Source organism: Athene cunicularia (assembly GCF_003259725.1).
Source record: "Athene cunicularia isolate RWA chromosome 6 unlocalized genomic scaffold, athCun1 chr6_part1, whole genome shotgun sequence".
Taxonomy (NCBI): Eukaryota; Metazoa; Chordata; class Aves; order Strigiformes; family Strigidae; genus Athene; species Athene cunicularia.
The window spans coordinates 7,412,629-7,428,713 of NW_020799105.1; the positions used below are offsets into that span (position 1 = coordinate 7,412,629).

Below are 16,085 nucleotides of genomic sequence, written 5' to 3' on the forward strand. Positions count from 1 at the left end.
ATAAGTAGTGTTTCTTTGTCACTTGTTGGCATTCATTGCTTTCTGAGAAGTAGAGATTTTTAACAGTGGTTGGTTTTTTGGGAAGTCCAGCAAGGTGAAGTGATTTATATTATATGTAGTAGAGGCAAATAGATCACTTTGGGTAATTTTTTTCTTAATCTTTTTCTGCATGGCTCTGTATAGCTCATGGTTTGGCTAGGTATTAAGCAGAAAACACTTAGAAAAATTTAAGTCCTTTACCTGAGAGTTTACCCTTATCACATCTTGGAACAGTAGAGATGCATCAGAGTCCCTTGGAGAAATGTGTCTTCTCCAGCACCCCTCCAGTAGAAACTTTTATTTGAAATTAGGTTCTTATCCTGAAAGAGATTCTCTGGATCTATCTAGAGTTAGATAAAAAGATCTAGACAGAGTTAGAAGGAAGAACCATACAAAGTTATTTGCTCTTACAAGATTTTATTTAGTATCTGTTCCAAGAACCTAGATGACCTATACTTTAAATAATAAGGTTAGTACAAAAAAGTTTGGAACATGTGCTAACAGTCAGAAGCTGGACAAGATCTGGAACCCAGGGGTTATGCAAACATGGTAAATAACAGGTGCAAAGAGCTTACAGTTTGAAAGATAACAAGTAACAGGCAAGTGAGGTAAACTATAGAGTTTAGACAGGAAAACAGGTAACAAAAATAAATAGCATCCTTTATCCTGAACTCTAATGAACACAGATTGCAGCAAGTTCCTTAGAACTACCTTTCCCAGATCTGTCTCAGTGAATTCTTTATTTATATATATACTTTTAAGACAGTATTACTGGCTTCCACTTCTATGCATATACCTCTAATTGAATATCAGTTTTGATATATTTGACTATAAATGGAATTAAGAAAAATCACAGAAAAAGAAAATAGTCTAAATTATTTTATCTGCTTTGATTGTTACCTCCCCCCCAACAAAAAGCCACCAACAGTTCTGAAGAGAAAGTGTATTAAGCCAGCTTAATTACCCTTTAGACCTTGCCAGAAATCACAACATAAAAATAATAAGCTGCACTCATTCTGAGGCCATATGATAGAAAGGTCATGTGTTCAATCTAAGTGTTTAGATATGCTCCCAAAGGAACAGGTTTCGTTTCTTTAAAGAAAACACACAGAATTGTTGTAATATAAATTGTAAACCTCTGGGCCACACACTGTAAGAAATTAGCTTTTCCAGCATAATAGCTGTGAATTAAGAAGTGATGTGCATAGATAACATTTCTGAATAGAGCAGATGCAAAGCAAAGTGCACATGCTCATCCTAATATTGAACAGATGCTATGCTCCCTTGGTACTTCCCAGAACCTTGGAAAAATCAAGACTGGTTCTGTTTGCAGACTAAAATGTTTTCTGAGGCTGAACTTTGATAATGTGCAGCCTGGTAGCTGAGCATTTTCTAGCATTGGTATCGTTGAACAAAAGGTACCACTTTTTCTATTAAACCCAGTATAGTGTAGTAACCAATCCATGTCACAAGATGGAGCTCCAAACCAGTACCTCCACAAATGCATGGGGTTTTTTTTAATAGGAGCAGCAATTTCGTAGCATATTTAAAATTGATTCAATAAAAACCACAGTATCCAATTAATTAGAGCAATTATGATGAAGAATTTATGGAATGAAATTATAAGAATGTATTTTCCTGAATACATTCACAGTAATACACTAAGGAGACACGTAAAGATAGAGCAATTTAAAAGCATTTGCGGTGAACAATGGATGGACCAGCTTCATCATATTCCTGTTTGCTGATCCACATCTGCTGGAAAGTAGACAGAGAGGCAAGAATAGAGCCTCCAATCCAGACTGAGTACTTACGTTCAGGAGGAGCAATGATCTGTTAAAGAAATAAAAGCATTAAGTACAGCTGTCCACTGTGAATAAAATACAAATACAAATAAAATACAAATACAAAATACAGAATTATACAAAAATATTAAAGCAGTGACATTTTATATTAACAAAACTACTGTATCTATGTGCCAGTGTCATCCCTGACATTGCAGTTAGCCAATGCTGCAAGCAGTAAAGTTAAAAAATTATTAGGTCTGAGTCTAAGTCCTCAGTTTCTGTTGCCTGAATCAGTCTGCCCAGTATGAGTAGTGCATTTGTGTATTCATGGCTGCATATGAGAAAAGGGGAGATAATTACTCTGGAAACATATACTGATAGCTCAGGAGGGCTTGAAAAGACAAGTGACCTATGGAGCACTTTTATTGGTATAGCTGATAAAATGTTTTTAAAGCAAAGAATGGGAGATTTGAAGCACTAGAAGGAAGACTGGCTTATCAGAGGCTGGCTTTTTTTCTGAACTTGTAGGCCAAGGATGAAACCAGCATTTCCTCTCTCCCATCTCCATCAGTCCAAAAGGGCTGAAGAAGCTCACATATAGCCTCAGAGGAAAATTTATGCTGCTGGGTCCACACTATTTTCTTTGGCCATGTCAGGGCAGTTTTCAGAATTCACCATGAACAAGGAAATGAGAGAAGAGAAGGCTCTTTTCTTCCAGCAACAAAGTTACCAGGTGGTGATTATTTGCTAGAAGGTACAGACATGATTCAAAGTATGTACACAGCACTTGTAAAATGTTGCTATGTTTCACTAGATTTTTGAGGACTTTGTACATGCCAACTCAAATAGTCTACAAATGATTGTACCATACCTTGATCTTCATAGTGCTGGGAGCCAGAGCAGTTATTTCCTTCTGCATCCTGTCTGCAATACCTGGGTACATTGTAGTGCCTCCAGACAGCACGTTGTTGGCATAGAGATCCTTTCTGATGTCTATGTCACACTTCATGATGCTGTTGTAAGTGGTCTCATGAATGCCAGCAGACTCCATGCCTGGGGAACGTACAGAAGAACACTGAGGAAGCAACTCCATACAGAGACTAATTTAACAGTTTAATACAGAACTGACAACATGAACTTTAGTGTCTCTTTGGAAGACATCAGTCTTCAGAGCTGTGGAAATCTGGAAAGTCATTCTGCAGCTGCCTACACTATTTGCTTAGGAGTTCCTTGGTGTAGAACAGCCCTCCTCTCCCCTTTACACACACCAATTCCTTCTTAAAAAGAAAGCTGGGGGTGTGGAATAGTAAAGTTTCCACTAGGCTTTTGCAGGCCATCTCAAATGTCCTAAGAATTCCTTATATGGTCTTGGAATCATTTGGGTTTTGGTTTTTTTTTCTTTTTTTTAAACTAAGCTAGCTCAGACAAAGAACAGTCAAAATATGTTCTAATACTTCTAAGTATGCAACTACTTTATTTCTGAGCTGAAATTTTGCCGATTGGTAGAACCAACACTGGATTTCTGTGTGACCTCATTGCAAGCCTGCCTTCATGGCTCTTGATGAGCATGGCATTGTCGTGGCTTTACTTTGCAAATGTGATGAACCATGGATTCAGAGCAGTCTTTTTGAACAATAAAGGTAGTGCTTCCTGCCCTCCCCCTGCCACCTCTCCACAAGCACATTCAAACTACAATCCTTATACTATTTAGAAAAGTGAGTTTACAGCCACACCTCTCATAGTAGCTGACTGCATAACATACAAAATGGCATAGACTCAATGCCAGAAGCCTGGAATAAACATTCAGGAATTGTTTTGGGAAAGCATTTTGCCTGTTGTTTGACATGAAGTTCCTCTCACCATATTAATAGTGTTGTTCTAAAAGATTATTTTATAATGGGTGCTAGGACATACTAATGTATAGGTCTGAGTGAGTTAGCAATAGGACACAATCAAAAGAAAATAGGGACTTGATATTTATGAGCAGTTTACCAAGGCAGAACAATCTGTCAGCCTACCAATGAAAGATGGCTGGAAGAGGGTCTCTGGGCAGCGGAAACGTTCATTTCCAATGGTGATCACCTGACCATCAGGAAGCTCATAGCTTTTTTCCAGAGAGGAGGAAGAGGCAGCAGTGGCCATCTCATTTTCAAAGTCCAGGGCCACATAACACAGCTTCTCCTTGATGTCACGGACAATTTCACGCTCCGCTGTTAAGAGGATTCAATCTTTAGAACATCATTCAGGAAGGACCCAGACATGTTAATAGGACATTCTCTCCCATCCCCCAACACTCTCCCCATTTTTTAAACAAATCCTCTGCTAGTCTTGCAGCGGACTTTCCTGTTGGATTCCTTCTTGTATTTATTCAACTGCAGAACGACTGCTAGTCCTTCTAAGGCCACTAGAAATATTGCACATTAAACAACAGTCCTAGTCGGTCAGCAGTGTGTCCTTACCAGTGGTCACAAAGGAGTAGCCACGTTCCGTCAGTATTTTCATGAGGTAGTCTGTCAGGTCACGGCCAGCCAGGTCCAGACGCATGATGGCATGTGGCAGGGCGTAGCCTTCATAAATTGGCACATTGTGGGTGACACCATCCCCAGAGTCAAGCACAATCCCTTTGAGAAGACAGCACACAATTCATTCCCAAGTGCACATCAACACACTTAACTGTTTCAAACATTTATGTCATGTTCCCCAGAGGCCTACCTGTGGTACGTCCAGAAGCATAGAGGGACAGAACAGCTTGAATAGCTACATACATGGCTGGCACATTAAAAGTCTCGAACATAATCTGAAATGCAATTAAAATAATTGCCTTAATACTAGAAGTTTTAGCTTAGTTGAAGCAATTTACTGAAAGAGAAGGAAAAGACAAGATTTTTCACATTTCTTGGTGGTTGGTAATAACAAGGAAGGAAAATGCAAAATATACATCCAAAAATATTTGTCCTCTAATACATCTTCCTCTAGCTAGTCTGTATCTTTAATGTATGAATATAGACATATGCACACATGCATATTAAAGATAATTTTTTAATAGGCACAGGCATAAAAACAGATTGAGATGACATAAAGCTTGGACAGACTGAAGTACTCACATTCAAAGCAGATACACTGATTTCCAAAGTAAATGTAATGATATACAAATATATAGGTAGTCACTATGCATCTTCCATAACTAAGAGAGAGAGGGACTACCGGATGTCATGACTCACAAATGATGAAGTTCACATCCTGTTGAAGTCACAAAGTTGGAATTATTCCATAACTTTAGTGTGAGCTCACCTGGGTCATTTTCTCTCGGTTGGCTTTGGGATTCAGTGGTGCTTCAGTCAGCAGAGTTGGGTGTTCTTCAGGTGCAACACGGAGCTCATTGTAGAAAGAGTGATGCCAGATCTGAGGACAATGGGAGAAGCCAAAGGAAAGAAACGCCATCAGCCAGCAGATCAGAATCACTTCCAGATAGGTATTGTGCTCCAGCACCTCTGCTTACAGCCCTAGAGACAGGCTAATATTGTTTCTCATACAGTTGTTCTTATTGCCTTCATAGAGATTACCAAAGTAACTGTAGAAAGAGCACTATCGTCACTGATTGGGCACTGATTGATATGTTAGGCATCTGAAAGGTTCTGCTTCCAAGTAAAATACAATGTTATAAGAGTTAGTAAGTCCCGTGTGACTCCACACACTTACAGTGTGTCGTGATGTCCTGGCTGTTCCAAATAGCCCTATTGCCACAGCACAACATTAAATAGCGATGCAATCTTGAAAATTATATCAATGTACAGGCTATGACTGTAAACATGATTCTGGAAGACTTTCATACAAATACTGGCTCTGAAGTGGACTCATTGCACTGCAATCTTGCTAATCTTTCAAGTGTTAGAAAGGATGTGTATAAATAGTGCTCTTCACATCAGAATTATGTTCATGCTTTGCATTTTTGCAGAAACGGATATCTTCTTAAATTTCATTTCCTTACTAGGAAATTGAGGATATTCCTTTTCTTTCTTTTTTTTTTTTTTTTTTTTTTTTTTTTTTTTTTTTTTTTTCAGATATCAGACTGGAATAAAGGAATTCCCAATATTTATTTTTATGTTTTCCTAGTAATACTTCATCTTTAGATGCAAGTTAATCTTTCCTTCTAGCAAGCTCCTCATTAAACCATACTCGATAGCATGATGATTTCGTCTAAAATTTAATGGGTATTCTGTAAACATTTGGTTCAAGTAGTTCTGTTTACCAGCGATACACATAAACTTTTCAAATCTGAAATACCTTCTCCATGTCATCCCAGTTTGTAATGATGCCATGTTCTATGGGGTATTTCAAGGTCAGGATTCCTCTCTTGCTTTGAGCCTCGTCACCTACGTAGCTGTCTTTTTGACCCATACCAACCATCACACCCTATAAAATGACACAAACAGATAGTCTTTCAGAGAGAGATGTCACAAAGTAGATAGAACATTAGCTGTGAAATTAATCCAGTTGCCAGTTATACTATTTACAAAATACTTTATGAATACTAATGAATAGAGAATTACTTGTTGCTCTTTCACTGCCAAAATCAAAAGTTTAGTTCACTTAAATCTCTGGAGTTCATGTTTCCACTACAGTTTAAGTTAACAGAGCAAGTAAAATGCATCAAGATAAAGTCAATAGGGTTGTTTTAATTTTTGTTATTATTTATGAATGAACTATCTGCTAAACTATAATAAAGTGGAGTAAAAGCAGAAAGTGATGTTGTGCCATCTAAGGGTCAAGACAGAGCAATACACACTTTACACTTCCCAAAGCTTAAATTTTGACATTTTTTAATCTTCTTTTTAAACACTATACTATTGTCATTAGATTTAATTTAAATCCACTGGTACAGGCTTCATGGATCCTGTAGAAATGGTCCACGGACCAGAAACTCCAAACTATGCTGGATATATACTAGTCTCTACGTTAAAGTCAGAAATACTGGGGGGAGGGGGGGGGGAAGCATATAGTAGCATGCTTTGAGTACACAATACTCTTATCTGAATTTAGTCATTACAGACTCCAAACCTTGGCATCTCTAACTCTCTATCTTAAAAACAGGCAACCTGAATTTGCAGTTTTTGATGGGATGATCCTTCCCTTCAGGGGACTAATAGTATCTATGATATATGAACAGGAAAAAAAGGATCTAGAAATCCATATTTGATTCCACTGTGACTGTACAGCTTGTTTTTGAGCAATTAATACTGTTGACACTATGTACAGAAGCTGGCATTTGAATATATGCTTTAAATTATGGTAATGCCCAGAGGCCTCAGTTAGACCTCCAGTCCTAGCTGCTACATTAAAAGGCAGACATTTCTCCAGCCCTGAAGAAATGCATTTGCTGGGTATATAAAGTGCCACATCTTACTAATCAGTTTTCCTCTCTCCACCAGAGCCTCAGATGGCACAGAAGCAATTAGATGGATCTGCTAATTAGGTGGATTAGTTTGTTGTGGCCTAGCTAAGCTGCTCTAGTTCATGCTAATGATGATCTGGCTGAGAAACTCTCTATATTAAGCAGCTCAGATTATAAATGTGATTTGCAAACTATTAAAATCGAGAGGAATGCATCATATACTCAAATGTAAACCCTGAAGCTAAAGAAACTCAATCAGGTGCCTACTTGTGATATAGCTAAATGAATGAAATCAGGAAGGTTAATAGGAGGCTGAGTGGAAATTTCTCCTTCCTCCTTTAGTTTTTCACATATCCCCATCATCAGCTTTTAGGGCTGTTAAAATTTCCCGATACTTCTGTGCTGGGCTTTTTTGTTCTGTTTTTTTTAAACTAGCTTTACTCACCAAGTTCTCTGGGTGATCCAAAAGTAAGAGTCAGGGAAAAGAGGACATAGAAGAGAGTGAAAAATTTTAGGATTCCTCTCACAAGGCAAGAGACCTGCTTTGACTCAGGCAAGTGCACTGCTGGACAAATTTTGCCTGGAAATACTGTGTTACATAGATCACCCAGGGCTGGACTAGCCCCAGACACAGGAAAAGATGGCCCTGGGGTGGAGAGCTGGGGACAGGGCAGCAAAGCCCTCTATGAGATCAGAGTGTAATAACCAAAGCAGTTCATCACCTGGTGCCTGGGACGACCCACAATGGAAGGGAAAACTGCTCTTGGAGCATCGTCCCCCGCGAAGCCAGCTTTACAGAGCCCTGACCCATTGTCACAAACAAGGGCAGTGCTGTCCTCTTCCTCGCACATCTTCTAGGTCAATGTCCTCAGGCCTTCCAGACAGAAACCGACCCTATGAAAACAGCAGGAGAGAATTTTTAAAAAATGAAAAACCATACTCAGGTAGCAGACCCACCCTTGAAGACAGAGATGGCTGTATGAAAGCAACCAGCCCCAGCAAAGAGAGGTATGGCACCGGTTTGGCAATCACAAGATCTGCAGGGCCATACGAGGGAGCAGGCGTCCTTTTGAAAGTGTGGGAGGTTTCAACCGCGTCTGCCAGAGGGCTGTATGCACTAGAGATTATCTAGGGGATTCCAGAGGAGACTTCCAGTCCTGCTGCATGGGCAGACAGATCAGGGAGCAGCAAATGTTTATCTAAATTTGGTCACGAAATCCACGGCTGTGGGTGGGTGGGAGATAAAGGAGAATCCTGGACTGACAGCTGCAAAAATAATTATTCCTTTGCATCAGATTCAGCACAACTTCCCCTGCTTTTCTATCACCCTTACAAAATCCTGACACATGTGGAAAGCTATCAAAGGTAAAAGCACTTCAGTCTTCCCCATTCAGTCTCGGGCTTCCCAAAAACTAACTACATTAAATGCTATGCATGTACCAGGGGTGTTTTCCTGATGCAGATATTAACCCACTGGGTAAAGAAGGCCAATTAAGTTTACATTTAACCTTTTAAAAGAGAAGAAATGTTCCCAGTTAAAAAGGAGAGAAAAAGAAAAAAAGCCTTTCCAACCCTCCCCTACTTACTCAGAAAAAATAACCCGCCTTTAAAATTAAGTCAGGGACAGTATGTGTTTTAAAAACAGGCCATAGCATATGTTCTATCATCATTTCTAAGCAGCTAATAAACTGCATTTGTAGAGTGGCAGAGTAATTTCTGTTGGCTCCTTGTCTCAGTAAAAAGAAAATGTTTTCCTCCTCTGGCAACAGGAAGATAATACGGGTAATAAAAATGCTTTGAAGGCTTTGTATTAAAGTAAATTACAGAAACAAGCACTGAATACCAGGACTCAAGAAGAACTATTTGCTTGCAATTTATAGTGTGGTAGGGAATCACTTGGCTAGCTCTGAGCCTGGGGTTCCATGCAGAGTTCAACAAATTGCAACGTGTTAACAGCTAAAGGAGACAGCTGTCATCCACAGACCAGCTGGCTCCACATTCAGCCTCCAACGCCTTCTGCCATGGGAACACTGGAAGCGCAGGATGAAGTGGGAATGGGGTCAACGAGAGCCATGGCTGATGAGCAAGGGAGCCCACTATCTGTTTAGCCTCTACAATGGATGGAGCAAGCACAGACAGTTATCCTAAATCCTTTGAGATCCTCATTTGTCTCTTCCCAGCCAGGTGGCCACAAGACATGGCTGCAGCCCTGCTCCTGCAGGCTGTGTGGGCATAGCTCCCAGGAGACAACAAGGATAGGGAAATCCTAACCTGATGTACTCCTGATATTTTATCATTGCTATTATTGGGAAAGGAAAGTAGGTTGCAATTTTTGCATTTATTAAACTCCTGGGAAAACAGGCTCTTTATATTCAAACATTTATTGAATGGAGTACAATTGTTATCTAACATGAATGAACAAACTGGTTTGGACAAACCATTTCCTAATTAGGAAACAGGCTTTTCAACCATCTGTTTTTGGAACAGAGTTTGAGGTCAGGGGGTTTGCTCAAACCCATGCAGCTAATGCAATGCCAAAAATCACTTGGGGGAGGGGAAAGAAGGGGGCAGGAAAGGCTACATTTCTGAGCTTAGTGGACTCTAAATGAAAACCATATTTAGTAATAAAGCACAAAAAGTTGAAAAATCCGAGCTGAATGATTTCAGACAGGGCGCTCTGCTGCCAGCCAGTGAGTTACGGCTCAGGACTGACATGGCATGCAGTACTGACATCTTACAGCAGCAAAGGTTACTTGGTACTGTGGAAGAAAGGAAATTTTTCTCCCAGGTAGTTAATACAGTTTTTAGCTTCTTTCTTCTATCTGCTTTACATCTAAAGATAACCAATCATCTTACCAATCACCACAACAAGCTATTAAGAGAACTCCAGCCCCACAAGAAATACTGCGTGTAGCCTGTTCCATAATGAAATGTTTGGCATTTTACAACACAGTAATTTCATATGCATAGAGACAAGGATGAATACACATGCATCCTCATTGTATCCTTTCAGACACCACTAATTTGCAGACTCCCAGCCCTTCTTACAGGCACATTTCCCAAAATATTAACAGCACTGATGCAAACATGCTGAGAAACGCTACTATATATCCCTTCAGGAACTCTGTTCTGTCCCAGACTAACACCCCAAGGTCACATGGGTTCATTTAAACCCATACATGCCAGCTGTGGCATTACACAGACTGTGTCTTTATACAATTGCTGGAGTGCTAGTGGAATGAGCAAAATCATCAGGTAGAACTGTTTTTCCCCTTTCAGAAGTGCTATAAAATAAAGACAACTCAGTATAGATATTACAAGCATTTTATCAATTCAGTTCTAACAAGTAAGTTTGCTTAAGCACACTACAGCACAGCAGTACATCCTCCTCAAAAGGAATAGCTTCCTTTTGACATTATTTAATTGAAGTCCTCCAGCAATCTGTAAATCATGTGATTAGGTTCAGTTCCACTTACCCTGACAGTGCTTGGCTGAGAATAGCTGCTCTAGGATGGTGCACTCTGTATCTGAAAGCTCTGAGGTTATATAGCCCCCTCAGCTCTTCTCCTCCCACTAGCCTCCCAAACAAGGAGCAGAGACAGACACAGACAGAGCTGAAGTCTCTAACAAAACCATATAGGGACCTTACTACAAAAACCTCTAATCTGGGTGGCCACAGGCCCTGGGTCTCTTCCACTGCATTCCAGTGTAGAGCTCATGAAACAGGAGGAGACTTTCAGCTGTGTAAGATAAACACTTTAAAACTTCAGGAGAGTTGCTAAAATTCAGAGAGACAGAATGTGCCCACAACAGACACCTTCTGGCAGGAGGGCCATGTGTTAAAACAAGAGAGGTCCAGGCCTCCACAGTAACATCCAAGAGGCAGAATGAGAAATTGGAAGTACAGTGATTTATAATAGGGAAGGTGTTTTTAAAGAAACACTTTGCTTTCATTAAAGATTTTGACAAAAACAGTGAAAATATTTCTGGCAACCTAAGCAACTGCTGAATTTTGCTACAAAGTCTCTTTAAAAGCTTGGCACTTTGCTTGTATGTTAAATACTGCCCACAGGCTTAATTATTGTGAAAAAAGTACCTGCTGTTGTATAGGGTTCACAGTGAAGTCTTTGAAAGTTGTGGAAATGTTCTGTTGAAAGATTGTTATGATCCCCTCTGGATGGCAATGGGCTAGAATCCATTCTGTTTCTCTGTCAATTTATTTTCAAGACCCTAGAACCTGCAGGCCAACTTCACCTAGTGCTACTCCACCAATGACTGCAAGTCTGGACCGTTGTAAACTGACATCTCAAATTGTTCATAATAAAAGCTGTTGAATTTTATAACCTCCAGCCAGCTTTTTCTTTGAACATATTTTTAGCAAATAAAGCAAGGGTTTCTCACTGTACAAGTTATTTTCAGCAGAGGACTGGATTTTTTACAGCTGTAGCCAGCTGTTCACTGGACAGGCTGATTCTAAGAAAGCAGCCCTTTCATAGTCAACATTATTTTGTCATTGAGTTTGTACTAAAGACCAGATACCAACATCTCTAAACTCCAATACTAAACCATTACAAATTCAGAACTGCTCTATGCACACAAGTCAAGAAAGATGTGAGAATCCAAGTAAGAGCCTTGCTTTGTCAGTCTTGTTACAATGGGGAGGGGCATCATGTGTTTGCTGCCTGAGTAGTCTTAATGCAAGAAAATCTCCCATAAAACCACAGTGGGAGTTTTTCTGATGGGGAGATTTAAGGATTAGGCCACTAGTAGAGATGGCAGACAGGCAGAATTATGTATTGAAGCCCAAAAGGAATTTAACTTTTAAGGAAAGGAAATTTTAAGGAATGTGACTGCCTTTGAGGGTCAGAAACAGAAGCTAACAACTGTTGGAACATGAGCCATGCAAAAGCTATTTATAATTTACTTCCAGCATCAACGCAGAAGATAGATATAGATATAGATATAGATTTTAAAAAGGGAAAAAACACCACCCAGGTAAGCAACCTAAAACAGAGGATATAAACAGATCTTTTTTTGCATACCCCTGACACTCAAAGGACAGCCAAAACCAAATTCTTTGTTTTCAATCAACATTTAAAAACGTAGCAGAGAAAAATTACATACCTCATATAGAATGTATGGTATTAGATCAGAGAACTCAGATCAAGGAGAATTTCACACAGCAGAATCCTTCACTGTTGTATCACGTCAGATTTTGATACAAACATCAATTACCTCCCAGATTGGAGGAAACATAATCCAAAGTTTTCAGGAACATCATCTACCAGTACTCCTTGGAAATACCAAGACTGGGACAAAGATCCAAAAGAACTCTTCACCTTATTGAGAAGAGGTTAACACTCCCAAAAACCTTGCTGGTGATGATGCTATAGTGCATACAGCATACGAGACTGCAGAGTGAAGTAAACAGCCCTTCAGTATAACTGGTACACCATTCACACTGCACCTCAGCATAGCTCGAAATACAAGGCAACAGCTTTCTACAAGAGGCCTCTGTGGATATTATAGGAAGTAGTGACCATGCAGATACCACAGCCACCTTTGTGTCTCTATTAAGCTTCATCACAATTCCTGTAAATTTAGCCTGGCACATACCACAATTACCAGTGGTGGCCATAATGTCAGCAGCAGCCCCTTGGCTGCTATGAGGAACGGTTATTTGGGTGGGGATCACATGTTACCTTGCCTGTCATGGGCACCAAAGATGTGGGAATACTAGCTTTCAGGGTGCTCATGAAAAAGATATGGCTGATAGAGTCTCATTCAGAGCAGGCAGGTTTTGATATGGCAATAAAGAGGAAACATCAGTTGTTTGAAGGGACCTACCATATGAAGGATATTTGTTAGAGACAGGGCTATGTAGAGTAGAGGGGAGAAGTAAGCCCAGAGGCTGGCTGAGCAGTAGTGATGGATACACAGGAACAGCATGGGAAAAATGTAGAGATGCTGCACAATGGCGCCTCCAGCACACAATGGAGAGCCAGCGCTCAGCAGGCAGATCGTCTCTGGGGTGTTACATTATGGAAGGTCCCAGAGCAAGAAGGAAGGAAGGCAAACAGGTGAACTATGCAAGGAAATTAGGTCAGTCCTGCTCGAGGGACACTATAGAATATAGGTATTTCTTTTATTTTTAGTGATTCCATGCTGAAGTTATGATCACATAGATATTACTACAGATAAAAACACATGGGAAAAAAATGACATTAGTAGTTTACACCCTTCTCAGAAACATAGGTCACTGACAGCAGGGTAGGGGGGAAGGGGACAATGTGCTTGGCATGAGATGGGAATAAGAATCTAAAGAGAACTGAACAGAACATGTCCTCTGAAAACCAAGCCTAAATGCTGGGGATCAAACCTCTGAATCCTTCACTGCAGCTACAGACACATACCAGCTTAGCCCAAATGTATATATTACTTTTTGCAAGAAAAAGAACACATTACCATTCCTGAAAGTCATTTAGCTTCCTCTTGGAGGCCACTTGCATCACCAATTTCTGCTGCCCGTCTTTCAGTATTTATGCCACTCACTTGTATAGAAACCATCACAGTGCAATTTGCCTGGTGCATCTATACCCCGAGGTTCTATTTCTTTCATTGTATCCATAGCCCAAACTTATGTCTTTTATTTGGCTTCCCCTGAGAACTACTCTGTCCATGCTAAACGCTTTTGCAATCTCCATCACAAGAGCATTGATGATCAGGGAAAGAAAAATAAGTGGAAAAATTAATTTTGCCCCTTTCTCTCATACCCTTTTCCCTGATCTCTTTATAGTGATACTATCAAAACTCCCATGCACATTTGGAACTTCCCTCTTGACTTCAAGCATCTTTCAAGACAACAGTGGAAGCTCTTAACTATATATTCCTTAAGTTTTTCACTTTTCAGTACCTTGTGCAGATTGTCCTATGGACACAAAATGTGCTTGGGACTCCACAGCAGTAGGAGCTGTATAGTCACCATGCCTAGGAAATGGGCTACAGCTGGTCTGAAAAATGCCAGCTCAGAGGCCACAAATCAGTTTGCAGATGCCATACTTTTTTGGTAAAGAGGGCAGAAGCTGCAGTCTTATCCCAACTGCTACAGAAAACTGGGAATAAAGTAACTCCTTTGTTCATAACATTAAAAGCCATTACTTTATAAGGGAAAACAACTTCTGAGACGTGTGTGAAGACCTTCCTGACTACATATGATTGGCTGCTTAGGAATGAGGCTCTGCTAAATATGTCTCTGGCTCCCTTTTATTTGGGGATTCCTTTCATCTTCATAGCATTAGCAGAATCTCTAAATGTTTTGGTTTGTCTGGCTTCAGGCCCTCTCCTCTATCTCATTGATAGGCTTTACACTTCCCCACCCCCTGTTTTGAGAAAAACAGGAATAAATAAGCTTTAGGGAGTAGAAAGTTCCTCTAATAACCCAATTCATTGAAGCTGTCACACAGTATGCATCTGTAAAGTGCCAGATCAACCATAAGCTGTCAGACTGATTGACTAACTTTCTTTGTGATTGTCAGACTCTTGCACTGGTCTCTCTCCAACAACTAAGACAAAATGGCTCTAATCATTCTCAAATACAACAGTTTTCAACCTACAAAGTTTGGAAAATAGTTTTGCTGGTGTTGTTAAAGAGCTAGAGGATACAGTGTTTGCCTCCTGGACCTCTGGAGCAGGGTAGCGAAGCATGTTAATTCACAACCTTCCTTCATCTTCTTGACAGGGTATCTTCCTCCACAGTAATGTGGTAAAATTATCCCCCATTCAAAATCAAAGAAATGTATTCAAAGTAAAAACGAGCTAATGGCTCCCTCCCCATCCTTCTTAGATAAATAAATAGAACATAAGAATGAGCCCTGCTGGGCTAGGCTGATATATCCATCTAGCTCAGTATCCTGTCTCTGAGACTTCCTGAAAGCAGATGCTTAGGAAAGGAATGGGACGTCTACAGTGATAATTTTCTTCCTATATTCTTTCTGCTTCATAAGGATTATGAAGCATAAGGATTTCTTGAGACAGGAGTTTGTACCTATATCTTCATGCATAATAGGCATGGACAGATTTTTCCTCCATAAATTTGGCTAATTTAAACACATAGTTTTGGAGATAGAGTGCCTTCCATGATTTTTTGTGGAAATAAACTCTACGTTTTATCTGCAAGGCAGCATTTATAGCCTACACTCCAGCTGGTGTAGACATGCCTAATGCTAGAAAGAAAACATCAATATATCAGAAGCATAGTCAACGGAACACTGTCTTTATACCAAGAGCTGCAAATCCACCAGAGATCCTGACTAAGCCCTCAGGCCACTGACAAAGGCTGAGTTCTGCCCCACTGTTAGTAAACTCTTAGCAGCACCTCAGTAGCTTGTTCACAGTTCACGAAGACATATCTGTCCTAAATGACATTGTAGACAAGCTTCATGATAATGTTACATTGGCACATCTCCTGAGAGCTAGAAGAGAACAGATTCCCTCAGATGGTAATCAGAACCTCTCCAGTAACATACTATCTAAATTTGCAAAATGTAAATGAAATCTTCCCACCACATCACCATGAAAAACAAGCCTAAGGAAGTGAGACCTATGCTGCATGTGTGTGGGACAGACAGAGCACAGGGGTCCTTCCTCTGCAATAACTTCTGACGTATTCCCAGACTGACAGTAGCAAGGACAGCAAGTTCCCACTACATTTTTGGAAGTGTTCGCCCTGTTATTATCTCACTAAAAGAAAGGTTTCAAGGTGAGCTTGCACATTATGAGAAATCAGACCATTTCCATTGGAGAAATTTGCTGGAAGCAGCTTTCATAAGGCTATTACTTACAGATTAAACCTGTGGACACTTCATGCC

The 16,085-nt window shown here is 40.1% G+C and overlaps 1 protein-coding gene across 1 annotated transcript; it reads right to left on the minus strand.

Annotated features, from left to right (window-relative positions):
• Positions 1-439: 439 nt before the first annotated feature.
• Positions 440-10,807, minus strand: ACTA2 (actin, alpha 2, smooth muscle, aorta). Its single transcript, XM_026851284.1, has 9 exons — positions 10,695-10,807; positions 7,941-8,112; positions 6,111-6,239; positions 5,118-5,228; positions 4,539-4,623; positions 4,286-4,447; positions 3,845-4,036; positions 2,698-2,879; positions 440-1,872 (listed from the first exon to the last, which is right to left on the minus strand). The coding sequence occupies exons 2-9, from the start codon at positions 8,067-8,069 to the stop codon at positions 1,729-1,731; spliced, it is 1,134 nt and encodes a 377-aa protein (XP_026707085.1). The 5' UTR covers positions 8,070-8,112; positions 10,695-10,807; the 3' UTR covers positions 440-1,728.
• Positions 10,808-16,085: the final 5,278 nt, after the last annotated feature.